The sequence below is a fragment of the Kogia breviceps genome, chromosome X, assembly GCF_026419965.1.
Source record: "Kogia breviceps isolate mKogBre1 chromosome X, mKogBre1 haplotype 1, whole genome shotgun sequence".
Lineage (NCBI taxonomy): Eukaryota > Metazoa > Chordata > Mammalia > Artiodactyla > Physeteridae > Kogia > Kogia breviceps.
In genome coordinates, this window is record NC_081330.1 from 19,217,503 (window position 1) to 19,231,714 (window position 14,212).

General features: G+C 39.8%; 1 protein-coding gene across 4 annotated transcripts in view; it reads right to left on the bottom strand.

Annotated features, from left to right (window-relative positions):
• The window catches only part of SLC25A14 (solute carrier family 25 member 14), a 35,449-nt gene extending 24,784 nt beyond the window's left edge, over positions 1–10,665 (bottom strand). Inside the window, exons 1-5 of one of the 4 annotated variants that reach the window (XM_059050967.2) lie at positions 10,512–10,665; positions 10,132–10,381; positions 4,934–5,027; positions 2,830–2,977; positions 565–659 (exon numbers count right to left, since the gene is read on the bottom strand). In XM_059050967.2, coding sequence (XP_058906950.1) covers positions 565–659; positions 2,830–2,977; positions 4,934–5,027; positions 10,132–10,206 — 412 coding nt within the window. In that variant the 5' untranslated portion in view covers positions 10,207–10,381; positions 10,512–10,665. Of the gene's footprint in view, positions 1–564; positions 660–2,829; positions 2,978–4,933; positions 5,028–5,146; positions 5,182–10,131; positions 10,382–10,511 lie in introns of those variants that run through there. The other 3 variants (XM_059050969.2, XM_059050966.2, XM_067024019.1) reach the window with 3 other exon arrangements.
• Positions 10,666–14,212: the final 3,547 nt, after the last annotated feature.

Below are 14,212 nucleotides of genomic sequence, written 5' to 3' on the forward strand. Positions count from 1 at the left end.
CATGACTTAGACAATAAAGCAATTCAAAGGACATTACTAACCGAAAAGCTCTCCAGCTGTCCCCAACTATGCAACAGCCTCAGGCCTGTAGTAAAATAACCATTTTAGTATAGTATCCAGCTGAAAAAGCTACAGCAGCAAATAGAGAGACATATGGTAATGCTGAATGTGGGTTAAGGCCATATTTTGTATATATATAAAACTACTCTACCAGACCAAAGCTTATCAAAACCCACAGCTAGAGGATTCCTTATAGTTGAAGTGCTCTTGTAGATGAGGACAGCATTACTTTTCTGAACAAGTTTGCTCCATGTTTTCTCTGTGATGACCAGAAGCCTTTTTTTGTTCGTTTGATAGGAAAAGGGACAAACTTAAAGAGCAGGTCCCTCTAACCTATACATCACCACTGCAAGGATTAATCCCAAATCAGTACAAGCTTATTTTGTCCTTGCAATGACTGCTACCCATTCTCAGGCACCCTGTGATGAACACTTCTCATTAAGCATGATTTCAACAATCCCTTTGAGTATTACCTCAAAAGAGAGTGAGGAGTCTTATACTGACCTTCTAAACGTTCTACAAATAATCCCTTCAAGCTCTGGTAAATGCCAATTTTAATGGTGCCATATGATGCCTGTCTTAGTAAAGCAGGAGCGATTCTGCCAGAAAGAAGGAAAGAAAAAGAAAGTCAGTTATACTTAACATGCACTCACAGATTATACATATCTAGACAGCCTACTCACTTCCATCACTCACCTCATTCCATAAAAACAGCAAAATACGCATTTTTTTCAAGCACCCATGGAACATTCATCAAGAGAGCCACATCTAGGTCATGAAACAAACCTCAAAAAATTTAAAATAATTGAAATCATATAGAATATGTTCTCTGACCATAATGGAATTAAGCTGGAAATCAATAAGGAAAATCCACAAACACTTGGAAGTTAAACAATACTTCTAAACAATCCATGGGTGACACGGGTGTATTTTTTAAATACATAGAATTGAATGAAAATGAAAATTCAACCTATTAAAATATGTGGGATGCAACCAAAGCAGTGCTGAGAGAGAAATTTATAGCACAAAATGCTTACATTAGAAAAGAGGGAAAGTCTCAAAATCAATAATCTAAGTTCCTACCCTCAAGAAACTAGAAAAAAGAAGAGCAAAATGAACCCAAAGCGAGCAGAAGGAAGTAAATAATAAAGAGCATAAATTAATAAACTTGAAAACACGAAAATAAAGAAAAATCAATGAAACAAAAGGTTATTTTGAAAAAAAAATCAATAAAACTAATAAACCTCTAGCAAGGGTCCCAGTAGTAAAAAGAGAAATGTCACGAACAGGAATGAAACGGGGAATTGCACTACAATTCCGCAGTCATTAAAAGAGTAATAAAGGAATACTATAAACAACCTTATGCTCATAAATTCAACAACTTAGAAGAAATGGACTAATTCCTTGCAAACTACAAACTACCAAAACTCGATCAAGATGAAATAGATAATCTGAATAATCTCATAATCATTAAAATTTTTTAATTTATAATTTTAAAGTTCCCAAAAAGGAACTCTCCAGGCCCACCAGATGATTTCACTGCAGAGTTCTACCAAATATTTAATAAATGAATGCCAATCTTACACAATCTCTTCCAGAAAACAGAAGAGGGAACACTTCCCAACTCATTTTATGAAGCTAGTCTTACCCTTCTAACAAAACCAAAAAAAACAGTACAGAAAAGGAAAACTAACTACAAGCCAATATCTCTCATGAACTTAGATGCAAAAATCCTTAACAAAATATCAGCATATTGAATCCAGTAATGTAGAAAAAGTATACACCATTACCCACTTCATAGATTTTTTTTAAAATCAACCTTACTTCCTAGCAGATGCAGATATATCTTCAATCCTATCAAGAAGGTACCAGAGCCAAGATTTCACCCTGTTTAAGTTCTGCTTATAAACTGGAGACATTCTCACTCATACCTCCTTTGAGATTCTTCCAAACTGCAGAACTATACTTTAGCAGTTATAAATAGAAAGACAGCAGCAGCTCAAACAGTTAAGATTTTAAAATGATGACAAAACATGCATATTTCTGACTTTATTGCTTGCTATCTGAAAACAATAATCTTGTGATCATCTGTGCCGATAAAAGTACAAGGTGAAACAGATGATCCATGATTCACTTGCTTAAGGATGTAATACTTGATTTTTCCCCCAAGTAAATTATCTTTGAAATTAAGTCTAACATAAGTTAATAATAAAACTGATATCCATTCTCTGAGCAATAAACTGGTACCCTAGATGCAGGAGTGGACCAGTAAATTGGCAGCAGATAAACAACACACTGGACAATAAACCACCAACTTATGAATAACCAAAAGATGACCCTCCCAAAAAAAATGATGGGTCTCCTGCTCTCTCATTCTGCATTTTCTATTTAAACTGCCAGAATAGTATTTCTTTAAAGAGTAAAACTTTTTTTACAAGTCAGTATTTGGCAACTCAGGAAGATTATCACAGAAATATATACTGCGAATTGGTGCCGCTATCCACAGTGGCTATGGATGACTCTCAGGAAAACAGGAAAAAGCCAATGCTGCAATGAGATATCCATTTTAAAATGTATCGCTTATAGCCAAATGTACACAAAATCCAAAGCTCAAGATTTACAAGCAAGTGAAATATAAACTGGCACATCAATACTGAATTATACGTTGAAATGGTGAATATAAAGGGCACAAACTATCAGACAGCTGAAATACATGGCTTCTCAAAAAAGTATTTCTATTCGTGATGTAAGGAAAGAGTCCAGTCTCACCCTGAATACAGAGCCAATACACCTTCTTCCTTATAGATTCGGAACAAGGCATGAAACATTCCTCGGTATTTTATCTCTTTGAAGCGGACATCAATACTTTGGCCTTGAACTTGAAGTCGTGTTTTGGTCAGGTCCACAGGGAAAGTTCCTGTTTAGGAACACACTCATTTATAAGTTTTTCCAAAGAATCACAGTTAAATTTTGGATGAATTTAAGCCAATGGTAATTTTTAAAACATAAGACAAAGTTCTTTCTCTAATACCTAGGTCTCTACTTAAATATCACTATCAGAGGACAACAGTTGTATGTGATAAAGTGAAATGTACTATATCTAGGCAGCAGGATTTGACCCACAGTGTAACTGAAACTGCGATATAATAAAGTGCTTTAGGATAGTCCTAATACACTATAAATGCAAAATACTTAAATGTTTTAATTTCATCTGTTAACATACAATCTGGCATTTATCTGTCTCTTCCTTCTGCCCCCCTCCCACCTCAAGTCTCCCTACTTCTCCCTCATAAAATCTCCCCAAATCTTCACCAAGAATATAGGAAAGCATGGGATTGCTGCCCCACATACTCTTAAATACTATTACAAAGTTTTGTGGGTTTTTTCTTTTATCTGTCTATGAGAAATAGTTTTCTAGTATTACGAAAGATAATGGCAAAGTCCTATTTGGCCTACTCATCTGGGTTCCTTAGGTAATTCAGGACTAACACCAGCACAGTGCTTAGTGGGAAAATTTCTTTAACCAAACTTCTTTCTCTTATTATATCAACACAGAGAAGTGGTCATTATATTGGCAAAATATACTTCAGGGACTATTTCAAGGTCTAAAACTAACAAGATGTTTATGCAGCTCTGGTCACTGATGACCTTGATATCATAACACCAGACAATATGCCAAGAAAGTCAATAAAAACTAGTAGATTGGGGTCACTTATGAACAGTTTAGGAAAGAAAATTCGGAAGATAAAAAAACACAATCTAAAAGTATTTCAAAATTAAAATCAAATAGAGAAGAATCTGGTTTGATCTTGGTCAGTTTTCTTCTAAAATGGGAAAGAGGCTTGAAAAAAGGAAGTCTGAATACTTACTAAGAAATTTATAAACAACTGAGCACAAAGAAAGGCCACTTGTATAAGAATATAACAGAAACCCCTATCTTATCTAACTCCCTCTATATTTTCATGTATGTTTCTTAAGCCTAGAAAGTTAACAAATCATTAAACTATCAAAACAGCTTCCTAAAATTGACTTTTCTTAACTTCACTTACCATACCATTTGTAGTACTTTTTTTTTAAGCTGTACATCTTTTTTTAAACATCTTTATTGGAGTATAATTGCTTTACAATGGTGTGTTAGTTTCTGCTGTATAACAAAGTGAATCAGCTGTATGTATACATATATCCCCATATCTCCCCCTTCTTGCATCTCCCTCCCACCCTCCCTATCCCACCCTGCTAGGTGGTCACAAAGCACCGAGCTGATCTCCCTGTGCTCTGAGGCTGCTTCCCACTAGATATCTATTTGACATTTGGTAGTGTATACATGTCCATGCCACTCTCTCACTTCATCCCAGCTTACACTTTCCCCTCCTCGTGTCCTTAAGTCCATTCTCTACGTCTGCATCTTTATTCCTGTCCTGCCCCTAGGTTCATCAGAACCATTTTTTTTAGATTCCATATATAAAGAAAATATTACTTGATAGCTTTGAGACAACAGTTTTTAAAACAAATAGGGTGGGACTTCCCTGATGGTCCAGTGGTTGAGACTCTGTGCTCCCAATGCAGGGGGCCCAGGTTCGATCCCTGGTCAGGGAACTAGATCCTGCATGCCGCAACTAAAAGATCCCGCATGCCACAACTAAAGATCCCATATGCCGCACAAAGATCCAGCACGCAGCAACGAAGGTCCTGCATGCTCCAACGAAGGCCTGGTACAGCCAAATAAATATTTTTTTTAAGTACATTACTTTCTTATGATAAATTTTCTTTTAAATAGGGCAGCTTCTTTTTGCTTCTTCTCTAGTTTTTACCAAAAATAACGCTACCATATCTATACCCTAAGGAGCAGGTTTCTCAGTTTTCACATTCTTACCAAACTCAGCAACAATAGAGGCAAGGCCGCCATATACAAAGGGTTTCCAATTCAGACCAGACATCTCATGGCTTACAGTGGCACTTTTCTGGTGCTAAAAATAAACACAAATCAGAACAAGGCACAAGAGTGAGGAGCATCTGTTAGTGTATGATCACATAATTTATATCAACAAACTTTGCAAATAAAACAAATGAAGAGGAAAAACCCTACCAAGTGGAATGACAGAAAATGAAGGCTCCTGTTTTATGTGATGGATGATCATGAATGTGTTCTTTACAGCCATTCTGTAGAGGTAAGTGTGCGATTCACTCAAATATCAACCTGTGCCCTTCACGTTCTCTAGTTTCTTTAATGTTATTCCCATCCCCACCTAAAGAAGAGGTTTCATTCCATCCAGCACACCCAACTTAGACATTCAACTAGACAATTACAAGTGAAGGAGTCTGGACTTTAAATTATATAGGCTGAGGCATCTCATAAAAGCAGTTCATGGTATTCAGTTAGCTTGATTCAGGTGCAAGGCACACTGACACCACTACCCTCTCATATTCTTAGTCCTCTCATCTCTCCACTAAATTTTAGGGTTTTATTTCATCTAGCTACTTTCCAGCTACACACAACCTCCCCCCACTAGGCCCAGGGTAAGTTTAGCACATTTTCACCTTCCTTCTGGTTCCCAGAGGAATGACGGCAATATGGATGTTGTCTCTCCTCTCTCTGACATTTTACATCCATCCATCTAGTGAATCTCCTTTTCCCTGGCCTTTTAAAGCACATACATACAAATATTGTTTTTCTTTGATGTTTGGGTTCTTTAACAATGTATACTACACCCCATCGCCCTCACCTCCTTCCCCATCCCGCCTCCATTAGACCTGTCACCCTCAATCTTTGCAGCCTTTTTGTCCGGCCACTCCCAGCTATTTCTCTCTTGGATTTTATTTTTTCCACAGTTCTGCCTTCTAAATCAGTGGTTTTCAAATTTCAGTGTGCACCAGAATCATCTAGAAGACAGATTAAAACACTGACTGCTGGGCCTTACCCTCAGAGTTTTTGATTGGTGGTCTGGGTCTGGCGTGAGAATTTGCAAATTTGCAAATAATGCTGATGCTTCCACGCTTTAAGAACTACTACTCTAGGCATTGCCTACTAAATCCTGATCCAGCTGGAAGCAATCTATTTCCGAGGATGGATTCTCAGATTTCTTTTAAATATTCCTTTTTCAGATCTTCATGGTAGGCATACTATTGAATTTCAAAAGCAACTTCAAGTGGTTTACAGTCAGGAATGAAGACTCTAAAGTCACACTTGCCTAGGTTTAAATCCTGACACCACCACTTATTAGTTCTGTGACCTTGGGCAAGTTATTTAACCACTGTGTGCCTGAGTTTTCTGAACTGTAAAATGGGAATAATAATAAATACTATATAATAGGGTTGTTGTGAAAATCAAATAATATATGTAAAACACTTAGAAAAGTACCTGACACCTAGTTCAACTATTAGCTATTATCATTATTACATTTTTGAATAGTTAAGTACTCAAATATCCATTTTAACAGATAATACTTACTGCCCACCTCCCCTACTGCAAAATCTGGGCTTAGCACCATTAAATCACAGTCTCTTTTTAGGCGAGACAAAATTTTGTTTCCACATAAGGAATTCTCTGTAACTAAGCACAGAAGGACAGTTTTCCAGAGAGGATAGCTAACAAGCAGACAAATGTTTTAGAGGCCACAACAATAATTATGGAAACTTCCTTTCAAACATAGTATGATCAGCCAGTCCATCTGACAGAGTCTGCAGTAGACAACTCTTTTGGAGGAAAACTGTTGAAAATAATTCTAAAAAGCAAAGTAGGAATAAGCAATTCAATTATCAGCTTCAGCTTGAGATAAGTCTTGAGTACTAAATACTACCTTATCAACATTTTAATAAGCTATGCCCATATTTTAAGATTACAATTGATAGTAAAACATAACACAAATGATGAGAGGGTAGGCATGGAAAAGCAAGGACCATGGCATATCCCTTCTCTAAGTTGAGGTAAGGGGGAATGCCCTTTCCATTCACCTATTTAGAGATTGCCCAAAACAGTCAAACATTTCAAATGGCTGCTATACTTGTCTCCAACACTTTCTCTTTATAACTTCTTTCAACTCTTTTCATCACAGAAGAAGCCTGACTTGACTACCTGCTACCCAGCCTTTTAATAAAGAAGATGTGCTCAGGGTTCAGGGAGCAATAATAAAGCAATTAAAGGCAGGGGGCAAAGCCACAGCAAGGACCAGAAAGAACAGTCACAATCTCAGGTCCGTTAGCCCCGTGGTTCTTTAATGAAAATGTTCACGATTCTGGGTTGAACTAAAGAAAATAAGGGCACCTAGTGCCTTTTTTTTTCAGCTAAATGTATTTAATGTAAAGAACTAAAAAATAAATAAATAAATAAATAATTAAAAAAATAAAAATAAAAAACTTTGGGCTTCCCTGGTGGCACAGTGGTTGAGAGTGCGCCTGCCGATGCAGGGGACACGGGTTCGTGCCCCGGTCTGGGAGGATCCCACGTGCCGCGGAGCGGCTGGGCCCGTGAGCCATGGCTGCTGAGCCTGCGCGTCCAGAGCAAAAAAAAAAAAAAAAAAAAAAAAAAAGAACTATTAGAAGATCATGTTCTTCCTACTCCTGGAGCATTTTTTTAAATCACCTTTCTTGTATGAAATGTATTAGTAGTTGGTAGCTGATTTTGTTTAGTGTTATTTGGCAAAATAAGACTGGCTACCCTACTTCGTGCTCCCTCCCCACACTTTCATTTAAATTTTATTGGTCCATGAAATCTAAAACTCTGGGACCACTGCCACCTTCCCACCTCCATCTCATAGTAAAATACCTTTCCCTCCAATATTAGGAAAGAATCTTGTTATGAAGAAATCCTGTATCATCTTCGATTAGGTCTGATTTTAGACATTCCTTCCTTACTGAGCCAAAAGTCTGCCTTGCCCTAGTTTTCACTCATATTTTCGAGGCAATATGAACAATTTATTCCTTTTCCCTAGGGTAGTCCTTCAACTATTTAAAGATAGCTATCATGTTCTACATCTTATTTTTTTAAGCTAAATATCTACAATCATTTTTGTCATTCTCTATATTACACTTCAATTACTACAGCTGAAAATTGCAGTCACTTTTGTGGGGGCCATGTCAGACTACTGAATCATTCAAATGTCAGCTAAAACTTTTACATAAGGCTGTATATATGCATGTATGTTATGTCATACCTATTCCACAGCTGTATAATGCTCTTTTGAGCCTTCATTTATCCCTTCTGTATCTTAAATCTCAGGCATACAAATAATGACTAGGATGAGGTTTATCTTCTGGTTGCCCCATGTTATTTTCTCTCTTAACTAGGTAAGATCCCTGAAGGCCGACACCATGTCTCACAGTACTTTTTATAACCCCTACAATAGCTGGCACAGAACTGGGTACACGCCCATTATTGATAAATACTTGGTTGGTTCCAGTGTGATGTCCTTTATGCATGTATACAGCCTGTATGTAAAAGGTTACAGGGAAAATTTGAAAGTTAACTTACTGGACCTGACCAATGCTACACACTGTACATGACACTTTGTGATCCTCAGAGATTCTCTCCCTACTAATTCTCTCCCCTGGCTTTTGTTGCAGAGGATTACTTGTGTAAAATACCCCAAGCACTCTAAAAATGATTTTGACTTGTGGGGGCTATCCCCAGATATGGATAAAAGAAAAGAGTCATATCTGAGTTGAAATAGAAATATAGTACCTTAAATATTTTTATCGTGTTAAGAAGCCAATGAAAAATGCCTTCAAAATGCAGACACGTATTCTGAAGTCTGACTAAGGGAAATCTTATAGCCTAAAGAGTGAGAAGAATATCTAAACACAAATTACATAACCCTGTTACACTACTCCAAAGATCTGGTCAGAAAAATGCAGGTGCCTTTCTTGCTTTCTCCTTTAAGGAAGAGTAGGCATTAGAGATTCTCAGATTCAGGAGGTAATAATGGAGGGTCAAGCAAATGTTCATTGAAGGCATACTAAATGCCCAAATGTGCTATGGGTATAAATGTGATGTTTAAAACACACACACACACACACACACACACATGTTCTAACACCATGACAATATTTATGTTTCCTGGATAATTAAGGAGATGGGTGTGGGGATAAAAGTTGTATGAAATACAATTCTTGCCTTTCAAGAGCTTATAAACTGGTGGAAGAAATCAGAGTAGTTCATTAAAGAAAAAAAAATAAGTGCCAAACTATGTAGCACAAACTATAAGGGCAGGAGAAGCATGGAAAAGGAGACAATCCGCGTGTGCCTGAATAACTTGAAAAGGCTTATGGAGATGAGAGAACTTAAAGTGGGCCTTGACAGAGGGCGGGTAGAATCTCAACAGGTATAGGTAAGGAGAGGGTGCAGGGAGAAGAACAGGATGGATAGATACAAATGTGGGGAAAAACACAGCATGTGGAGGAAAGCATCAGTATGGTTTGTTCGTGGAGGAAAGCATCAGTATGGTTTGTTCTCAGAAGGAAGAGTGCAATCTAACTGGAACAGAGAATTATTTTATCTGACTGAAACAATATCAGACAAAAAGTATGATAAGGAACAGGTTAAGCTGAAAGTCCTAAAACCAAAGTGTGTGTGGCAGGGTGGGAGGGATACTGTAAATTTTTGAATAGGGAAGTGACTTGAGGAAATCTACCACATTTAGTTAGCCTACTAGGGCTGCAGCCAACCAGTGGATTACAAACAGGAGAGGCAGGGAAACTAGATTAGGATAGTGTGAAGTACAGCAGATAAGATGTTTGTTGGCAGTGAGGTTAGAGACAAACTTCTAAAACAGAGACACAAAGGAACTTGATGATGTAGGGAATGAAGGCAAGGGAAGAGTTCATGATGACTTGAAGCAACCCCAGCCTGAAAAAACCAAGGAAACACTGACAGAACACTACAAATGTCCCTGCTGTTACCTTGTCTGAGAAACTAATTCATGTTAATAATGGCTGTCATCCCAATTAGTTAGCTGAACTGCATTTTAATAGATGCCTTCAATGCCTTGACCTCAAGGAGTGGCAGGGGGTAGAAACTGAAGGGGAGCATCTTTCAACAGCATCCGTCACACTAATACAATGGAGGTGTTTGCTTACTCCGCTTACAATCACGGCCGCCGTTGCAAACTTCACCCTTAGAAAAATTAGGATTATTCCGGGAAAGATACCCATTCACCCTCTGGGTAGCAGGATCTTGCCAGTTCCTCAGCTGTCAGAGCGAGTTCGTGGAGAGAAGGGAGGCGCCTGAAGGAGGCGGCCTCCCTGGGGGGTCGAGGAAGCAGGGTTCAATCGAAGAAGAAGTAAAACCACCGATGCCAGAAGAGTGAAAGACAGGGAAGGGACTCAGCTGAGGGGAGAGAGAGACCAAAGGACCGTTAAGCCCCTCCCAGGCCGGGAACCAGGTCAGCCCGGCCCCGCGCGGCCTGGCGCGGCCCAGCCCCGCTCCCCAGCCTGGAAGCCCAGGAGCTCCCCCTCACCTGCTCGGGCTCATCGGACGACTGGGAAGCCGAGGCTCCCACAGTCGGAAGCACCACTGCAACGCCAACCCGGAAGTATTGCTTCCAACGGAAGTAACCAAGTCGTCGCCTCGGCAACGGCGGTACAGCCATTCCAACTCCGACCCCTCCGAGCCTAAAAGAGAAGGCGCGAAATAAGAGGCGGAAATGACAAGGGTCTTAACGCGGTAGTCGGGCAGGCTGCAGGTGCAAAGGCCCAGACGGAGCAACCTGACTTTAGGGAGGTGCAGGCAGAGGAGGCTAAAACGCGAGAAATTTGGCAGTTTCCGCAGCTAACGTGGGTGCAGAGATGTCGCCCCGTCACCGCATCACCACCTACCTAGCGCGTACAAGGACTAGGGAAAGGAGGGGCGGGGTACGAGGGGCGGAGCCAGCAGAGTGAAGGGGCGGAGCGGGGCGCCTGCGAGCAGAGTACCAAAAAGGAGGGAAAGTGAGGGGGCGGAGCAAATGCTTAAAACAAAAGTGGGAAAATGAGGGAAAGGGAGTGAGCGGTATTTAGAGAGGTGCCTGAGCTGGTAGGGGGGTGTAGTGGGGCGGGGGGGAGGAGTGGGTTAGGGTGGGTACAGAAATAAAGATCAAATAAGCTAATAACCTCAGCACCAGGTCTGAGGTCGCCAGGTGCTCAAAGCACATGGTAGAGAAAGAGCAAGTTAGAAGCAGAAAAGGGACCATAAAAAGTTCAAGATAGGGCTTCCCTGGTGGCACAGTGGTTGAGAGTCCACCTGCCGATGCAGGGGACATGAGTTCGTGCCCCGGTCCGGGAAGATCCCACATGCCGCGGAGCGGTTGGGCCTGTGAGCCATGGCCGCTGCGCCTGCGCGTCCGGAGCCTGTGCCCCGCGATGGGAGAGGCCACAACGGTGAGAGGCCCGCGTACCGCAAAAAAAAAAAAAAAAAAAAGTTCAAGATAAAGAAAATGAAGAGTAGAAATACTAACGCGGGGAATCCGAGTTAATCCACACCTCACAATCAGCCAGCAGATGATGAGGGGACCTGGTGACCACCTTCAGGCTCTAGCCCCACCCCAGGAGCCAGAAGAAATAAGTTCAAAGCGTTAACCAATGGGCTATGTTTTTAAGCCTCTCGCGAGAAGGTTCCGTAATCACGCAAGAACACAAAATACTATGGTTTAGACGTTGAGTATATGTAAAAGTAAGTCAATGCAAGGCCTGTGGCCCTAAATAATTATTTGTTAAATGAATAAATGTTGGGAATACCGTTGTTCCAAAAACATCTTTCTCAGTTTAGTTCACATCTTGGTTTTTTTCCCCCACTTAAAAATCTATTCAGGGACTTCCCTGGTGGTGCAGTGGTTAAGAATCCGCCTGCCAACTTAGGAGACAGGGTTTCGATCCCTGGTCCAGGAAGATCCCATATGCCACGGAGCAACAAAGCCCGTGTGCCACGACTACTGAGCCTGTGCCCTAGAGCCCGCTTGCTGCAACTACTGAAGCCCGTGCGCCTAGAGCCTGTGCTCCGCAAGCCCCCACTTTCCGCAACTAGAGAAAGCCCGCGCACAGCAACAAAGACCCAACGTAGCCAAAAAATAAATAAATAAATAATTTAAAAAAAAAATCTATTCAGGCAGCACACATAGTATTAGCTGACATTATGGAATGCTTACCAAGGATTCTGCCAGGAGCTTCATGTGCGCACAACTACCCTATGAGACAGGCGCTATTATTTCCCTTTTGATAGATGAGAAAACTGAGGTCTTAAGAAGTTAAGACCTCAAATTCAGTTCTGACTTCAGAGCCCAGGCTCTTAACCACTGCTATACTGCTTTCAACTTTAATAATACCCTTGTTACCTTCAGAAACTTCCTTACTAAATATAAAGATAATGCAAGAAACCCGTCCATGCATTCCAAAATGCAAATACCCTTAAATTTACGTCTCAGCAAAGTACTCCCTTTCAGCCACTCTAAGGGGGTTGTAGCTTAGAGTCTTTCTTATTTGGAAGGACTGTACTCTCTCCAGTGACATGAATTGTATGTCCAGCTGTGGCTGTGGCCTGGGCCTGTCCCTCACATCCAGATTGCTCAACCTTGTAGAATTTTGGCTCTCTTTGTGACCAAATCACTATCTTAGCTTTTCTACGAGACTGCACTGCACTTTTGTCTCCTCAGCCACTGCCACTACCAGCTAATCTCACCAACCACCTAGGTAAATTTTGTTAAAAAGGAGCACTGTTTTCAAATGACTTATTTTAAAAGATCTACAATAGATGAATTTTAAAATAGCATTATAAACACATAGCACAGTTTTATTTAACACATTTGCAGTTTGCTTAGTTTCCAACATTATCGCCTTCTATTTGTAGTCTCTGCCACACAGACCCATACTTGATTATACTCTGTCTTGTGTTATGCTCAAATTCTGATCTCTCCAAGAGATAAGCTGTTCAAGAGAATAGAATCCTTGAATCTTCAAGTTGGAAGGAGATTTAGCGGTCCCTTCTACAATATTCATTATAGACAGTTGTCCGGTCCCTGCTAGAATGCTTCCAGTGTAAGTATAGATCACAAGTCAGCCCATTACACTATTTGACAACTCTGAAAACTCTCACTTATGTTGAACCGAAACGTGCTTTCATCTTTCTACTCTCCCAAGAGAAACATCTGATCTTAAAAAATGAAAAGAGAATTTTATTTGGAGTCAGAAGACCTTTTTTATTAATTGAGGTGAAGTTCACATCACTAATACAATATTATGTCAATTATATCACAATAAAACTGGGGAAAAAACAAATTAAATTGAGAACATTTTTATTTTCATTGAAAGACACGATTAAGAGAGTGAAAAGGCAAGCTCCAGGCTGGGAGAAGAGATTTTTAATCATGTATCCCACAACATCTCATACCCAGTATAAATAACTCCTAAACTCAGTGATCAAAAGACAGGCAACTCATTTTTTTAATGGGAAAAATACTTGAAAGACACTTCATAAAAGAATCCTTCCACTCATAGCTGTTTTAAAAAATTTAACATTTTACTTAACCCAATATAACCAAAATAATATCATTTCAGAATGTAATCAATATAAAAAGTATTAATGAGATGTTTTACAGTTTCATTTATACTAAGTTCTTGTATATTTTACACTCACAACTCATCTCAGACTAGATACATTTCAAATACTCAATAGTCACGTGTGGCAATCTGACCACCGTACTGGACAGCAGAGATCTAACTTTATGCTCCACCTGATAGATTATCACATACCTTCTCCAGCATCCACCCACCCCAAAGAATCATCTAGCTCAGTTGGCTGCAGCATCACCTGATGTTGTTAGAAATGCAGAATTTCAAGCCCCACAAAAGACCTGTTTAAATTAGAATCTACATTCTAACACTATCCCCAGGAGATTCATTCACATACAAAACTTAGAAGTCTGTTCTACCTCCTGTTAAACACTTCCAGTAGCGTGAAACTCACTATCTCATCCCCAACGAAGCCCTTTCCATCTTTAAATGGTTCCAATTATTAGAAATACATTTGTCCCTCTTTTATTGAGAATTCCCTATAAGCCCAGAATTATGCTAAGCACTTCACATGAATTATCTCGTTTAAGCCCAGCACTCTATGTGATAGTCTAATTTTGTCTCCTTTTGTCATTGCTGCTGCTGTTGTTGTTTATGGTAAAATATATATAACATAAGT